This window comes from Mus pahari, chromosome 21 (assembly GCF_900095145.1).
Source record: "Mus pahari chromosome 21, PAHARI_EIJ_v1.1, whole genome shotgun sequence".
Taxonomy (NCBI): domain Eukaryota; kingdom Metazoa; phylum Chordata; class Mammalia; order Rodentia; family Muridae; genus Mus; species Mus pahari.
In genome coordinates this window covers 42,253,915-42,260,238 of record NC_034610.1, presented here as the reverse complement: position 1 = coordinate 42,260,238, position 6,324 = coordinate 42,253,915, and the positions used below count along the sequence as shown (strand labels likewise).

The following is a 6,324-nucleotide window of genomic DNA, read 5'->3' as shown; positions in this document are numbered from 1 at the left end:
ACTGTTCTTGCTTGGGATTACAGACATGGACCACACTGTTCTTGCTTGGGATTACAGACATGGACCACACTGTTCTTGCTTGGGATTACAGACATCACTGCATTTGGCTTCCAGCTCCACTCTTTTGCAGACATGATCCTTCCATCCTGTGCTTCACCCCCAAACCTTCCAGTCTAAACTAATTCTTCCTCTGCCTTCATTTCTCTACATCCTCTCCACAGCTCCATGCCAGCCATCTTGGACTTCGGGACTCTACAAAGGCAGTGTGTCCTCCCAGGGCCTTTGGGAAGGGGTGCTTCTCTTATGTGCTATCATAGAAATTTACATTCAGTGACTCATTTATAGCACTTAACATCAGCTCTTACTCTAGGTGCCTCTCCATCTCTCCCCACGATGAAGAGTGTACTATTTTCAGAGCAGGGCAAAGGCAGATGAAGCTTGTAGGGAAGAAAGACTAGAAATATAAAGCTTTTACTTGGCCAGCAAAGGATGAATGTCTCTTGCCCTGTGTTATTCTTCTGATCGAAGAGTAATCGCCACCTTCCTTTTGCCAGATGGTAATAATTTCTGGGCCAACTCATTCTTTATACCCCTCTCTTCCATCCTCAGAGAGTGCATATAAATAAAAACAGCATTCTCTTTTCAATGTGTTGGCATTAATCACGTAGTATGAGGGAAAGGGGTCTTTTGGGCTGTGGGTTGGTGAACTTTTTCTGTAAACTCTCCTGATGGGCTTTTTGAAAAATGTTGGCTTTGTAACCCCTTTAAAACTTAAACACAGTTTTAAATTCAAAGATGTTTGGCCTCTGAGCTGTAGTTTGCCAGCCAGTTTTAGAGTCTGAAATTGTTTGGGGGTACTATCATAGAACTATCCCCAATCCTCTATCTCAGTCTGCCTTGTTTCCCAGTGACGCATCCCTGTCAGTTTGGCAGGAGAATGGGCTTCTGGCCTCTGGGGCACATTGAGCAGCTTCCTCTCATAATTTACTTTCACAGCCTGGCTTTCCCCTCCCCACCTCCTGTGTTAGGGAGTTATTTAACAGTCAAGAACAATGAGCTTTTTTTTTTCTGGCATTTATTTTAAATTAGGAGAAAAAAAAACAGAAGTAACTGACTATTATTTTGATTGGTAGCTATCTCCTTTTATGAATGGTCTACTCCATATGAGATTCTTGCATTATTTCTCTTTAGAATATGTGTGCTTCAAGCAAATGTGTCTTTGAAACTTAACTTTTCTCCATTGTCATGAGTTTCACCACAAACTGGAAATGTAGCACCCTTTGGTGACACTGAGAGGAAACATGGGAATGTGTTTCCTATAGAGTTGTCTATTTCCTTATTAGATTATCAAGACAGCCCATAATGAGAACTACACACATACACACACACACACACACACACACACACAGAGATAGATACATATATGTGAGGATGAAGAGATGGCTCAGCAGTTAAAAGCTCCGACTGCTCATCTAGAGGACCCAGGTTTGATCCCTGGCACCTCCATGGTAGCAAACAAATGTCTGTAACACTTGTTACACACAGTGTCCACTTCCAAGATATCCAATACTGTCCTCTAGCCTCTAAGGGCACAGAGTTCACATGTGGGGCACAGATATACATGCAAACAAAAGAGCCATACACATAAATTAAAAGTTTTAAAAACATGTTTCCTCAATAAATAAAGGAGAAACGTGAATCAGCAAAGTACTGGCTAATGAGATAATGTGGTGGGCTGCAAGTGTTATTAAAGTGCTTACTGAGCCTTGTGAAGCCCTGGGTTTAACCCCAGTACAAAGAAGAAAAAGATGGTGCGGGAAGAGATAGGAAAAGAAAAGATGATATAAATGGTTTCTTAGAAAGTTAAAGCACCGGTGATAATTAGCATTTCTGGCACACACAGGGCTTGGCAAACCTGTCGCCATCTGTCCACCATTGTAACTGCAGACAATGTACTATTCTGATATAAGATGTGGATATGATAAGCTGTGTGTGAGGGGCATAGAACAACAGCCGTTCTGTTTCACGCTCAGTTGTCTTACAAATACTCAGAAATATTTCTCCAACGTGAAGTTTATTAGTTTCCCCAAACCAGTCTAAGTCTATCACTTTGTTAAGGCTGCCGTAATGGGGTACCAAGGGCTGAGTGCCTTGAGGAGGGGAGCTGTTACCTCCCAAGTGTTCTGGAAGCTGACACGAACAAGATCAGGGTGGTTCATCCGAGCAGTCAGAGGACCTGGTCCACTCCTCCCCCCTGCCTCCCCACTTGCTCAGTGGAGACCCTTCTCCCTCTGTCTCTTCGTACAGTCTTCCCGCTGTGCATGTTTTGGTGTCTACAGTTTTTCTTTCTGAGGGTTATTATGTTCTATTGGATTAGGGCCCACACTAATACAAACACTTTAGCTTTGCTCCAAAGAAGAGCACTTGCTCAGCTGCTGGGGGTTAGAATTTTATTCTAAAGGGCAACGCTCTACCTATGAACATTAGCCACGTGCCTTCTTGAGGGATGCCTAACGTTTCTCTGGGTTCTGCCCCAATGCCCCCTCTCTCATTTGGTCTTCTGTTTCGCCTGCCTTTGTGCTTCCGCAGTGACAGCCAGCAGCTACAGCTTCTGTACCTGGAATGCATTCTCTCCGTGCTCAGCAGCTCCTCCTCCTCCATGTACCTGCACAGGGGCTTCACTGACCTCATCTGGTGAGCATGAACTTTGACACCCCTACAACCAGCCAAGGACTCCCGTAGTTGTATCTCAGTCCCATTCTATAGCCCCTGTGAACTACCAATGATTTCATCCGTGCATATGTGCCCTCCAGGTAGGAAAATTGCTTTGTATACATCAGCCCAAATTCCACAGAGACACTAATGGTTACTATAACAAATATGCCTCCAGCAGCCTTCTTATGCCATGTACATCAGTAAACACAATGGAATCACAAACAACTTTTGGCTTCTCGGTTTGTTCTAAAAGCATATAAACAGATCAAGAATGTATATGGGGCAAGGAATTCTAACCCTGAACTGGCCTCTAGCTCCATAAGAGTGATCATCACCTACTCATGTCCAGAGATTCCAGGAGGTGACAGACCCAGCAGGCAGCCAATTGATAGGCCATACATCTTGTTTTATTGGCATGGAGGAAGCTGAATGACGAGTGTTGGTATGGGACTTGAAATTAACACCTTAAATGAAAAGTAATTCTGTTATTCATAGTAAACTGAAACTTGATAAGGATACCTTTTAGCATTCTGAATCTTGTTTGTTCAACACACACACATATACAGACACACACACACAGACACAGACACACACAGACACACAGACACAGACACACACAGACACACACACACACAGACACATACACAGACACACACACACACACAGACACAGACACACACACACAGACACACTCACACACAGACACACATACACATACACATACACATACACACACACAGACACACACACAGATACACACACACAGACACACACATGCACACAGACACACACACAGACACACACACACACAGAGGAATGGTCTCTGAATGCTTTTCTGGATGCTTTATTTGGTTAACATTAAAGTGAGAGACGAGGAAGACTGTTACATGCTGGGCGTACGTGGAACAAACTAAGAAACAGTAGGGATACCTGCTCTTCCTGGGTATTTCTGGGGCATCAGTCTGCCTTTCTGGCAGCATTCACGTTTTATCACTTGGCTACTAGTGAGAATTCTTTTCCGCTCCTGCCTCTTCCCAGGAAAAGCCTCTGCCCTGCTCTTGTGGTCATCCTGGGGAACCCTATTCACGACAAAACAATCACCTCCGCTCACAGCACCAGCACCAGTAGCAACATGGAGTCGGACTCTGCCTCTCTTGGCGTGTCTGACCACGGCCGGGGCTCAGGCTGCTCCTGCACTGCGCCTACCCTCAGTGGGCCTGTGGCCCGCACCATCTATTACCTTGCAGCTGAGCTTGTCCGCTTAGTGGGGTCGGTAGACTCCATGAAGCCAGTGCTCCAGTCCCTCTATCACCGAGTGCTCCTGTATCCCCCACCCCAGCACCGAGTGGAAGCCATCAAGATCATGAAAGAGGTAGGGAGGTATGAAAGAATGCCTTGCTTTTGTCCACAGGAATCTCTAGGCAGTGTCCTATATGCAGAGGCATCTAAACTGTCATCACTTGCCGGGGCATCACTGCTACCACATTGAATCCAATAACAAACAATTTTGAAGTTGATAGTCATTTATTTGGGGAGTTGTGGTTTAAAAAAATGTTAGACATTTACTGGCTCCATACTTTTTGGTTTGTGTTTGTTAAAACTATTAGATACACACCTGAGATTTCTTACTGCTAGTATGGGCTCTTTTTTTCTGAAGCTATATATGTGTTGTCACCTTGGTAAAATCAGACTTCAGAATGACTTGACATGTGCTTGTCAGGGTAGGTCCATGGCCACAGGTCAACTTCTGATGATGGTAAGCCACACAACCACAGCTGTATATAACAAGTCCCATGGCCACAGGTCAACTTCTGATGGTGGTAAGCCACACAACCACAGCTGTATGTAACAAGTCCCATGGCCACAGGTCAACTTCTGATGGTGGTAAGCCACACAACCACAGCCGTATGTAGCAAGTCATACTTCTTTCCACATGATGATGACCCCTTTGTCATCTCATTTCCCCAGTCAAGACCAAAGAGCAAATAATCAAGTTTTAATTGCTTCTTGGTAATATTTTTATGAGATCTGGCCGTAATGAAGACTGGTATTTCTAGAAATTGAATAATCCAGGTTTCATTGCTGGTCAAGAAAATATGGTGAGCATACAAAACTGTTCATTATATCTTTTCTACTCTATGCCAGGGATACCATTTTCATTATACCTCTACCAGGTTGTAGGTCAACTTTATTGTTACCAATGAGGAATATGGCTTCTTTTCCCGTCCCTCATGTCAAGGGATGGCATGGAAACCTCAGATCCTATCGCTGCTTGGTTGGCGAGGCCTGGATAGCTTTGAAGAGAAGTCTGGTCTGCTATCATCCGAGCAACGGGGCCTTGCACCAGCACCCCCTTCAGGCAGACCTCTATCCTCTGTGTCAATGGATCCTCAGAGTACAAAGAGAAACAAAGGGTTGGCCACCAGGCTCAGTTCTTTTAACTCTATCCCATCCTTCAGCAAGTGATACTTTGCCACATCACATTGATCCCTTCACAGTAGGATGTGGAAAAAGTCATTGTGCCCTCCCATATATTTTGTATGGGTTACTTTTGTGTATTTTCCCTCTGGCATTTAACCCAAGGTGTATCCCCAGGGCATTGTGAAGAGGCAATACTAGCCAGTGCTGCCCTGGGAATCCAAGCAGGTGAATTCCAGCCAGGTTGTTCTAGAAAAGAGTGCTTCTGCTTTATAGGGCAAAACTGTCGATTTGGAAAAGGTGGCTCCCTAGACACCAAAAATGCTCAGGGGCTTTGCACACAAGGAAAACCGCTGTCCCTAGCATCTGTGCTTGCCTTGCTGTTTATTATTTCCCTGTACATCCGTGTCATATGCAGCATATGGCTATTTGTCAGAGGCATGTAGCCCAGCAAAGGCTCTGAGGTTGGCTGCCCAATACCACAAGAAGACGAAAAGTTACTATCTCTCTCTGAGTGTTTATTGGGGGAGGGGGGTCTTTCAGAAGATCTCTGTCCCCTCCCACTTTGGATTCGGAAGCATTTAACAAGTACACGACAAATGTAGGCATTCAAGTACATTATCTAAGTTGAATTGGAGGATAAGGTGAGCTTCCAAGAGAACCTGAGGTTTTGGCGTCTCATCTTTCGGGTTAGTGGTATAGCTTAGTATAACAGAACATGCTAAGCATGCATAAGGCCCATCCCCAACACCAAAGAAAAACGAAATCCCCATCCCTCGGGGACATATTTGCCCCTTCAAAAAAGTGGAAGAAGGAAAAGAGAATCCCTTTACATGTAACTGTTTCCAAGTAACATTTCTGTTCATACTTATGCTTATACCTCACTTTGAAAATTAAGGGTCAAAACAATGGGATGTATGTTCTACACAACTTCATTAGTTAATTTCTAATTTAACTTATAAGTGACATTTTCTAGAAATATGGGTAGCATATGGAAACATAAATCACTTGGAAATGAACAATTTCCAACAAGAATGTTAAATATGAAAACTTGTGGGAAGGCAGCCCTCGCAGAGCCTAAGTTTGTTAAAGTAGAAAACCTAAAATAAACATCCCCTCTCTCCAACCTCTTTCTCTGCTGGAAAACAGAGAAGAATAGATTTGAAACAGCAGAAAGAAGTAAGAGTCACA

The 6,324-nt window shown here is 44.1% G+C and overlaps 1 protein-coding gene across 1 annotated transcript in view; it reads left to right on the top strand.

The window, feature by feature from the left end:
- Arfgef3 (ARFGEF family member 3) overlaps positions 1 to 6,324 on the top strand; it is a 145,707-nt gene that overhangs the window by 81,553 nt on the left and 57,830 nt on the right. The window contains exons 9-10 of the mRNA XM_021221143.2: positions 2,590 to 2,694; positions 3,754 to 4,087. Of these exons, the coding sequence (XP_021076802.1) occupies positions 2,590 to 2,694; positions 3,754 to 4,087 (439 nt within the window). The remainder of the gene's footprint in view (positions 1 to 2,589; positions 2,695 to 3,753; positions 4,088 to 6,324) is intronic.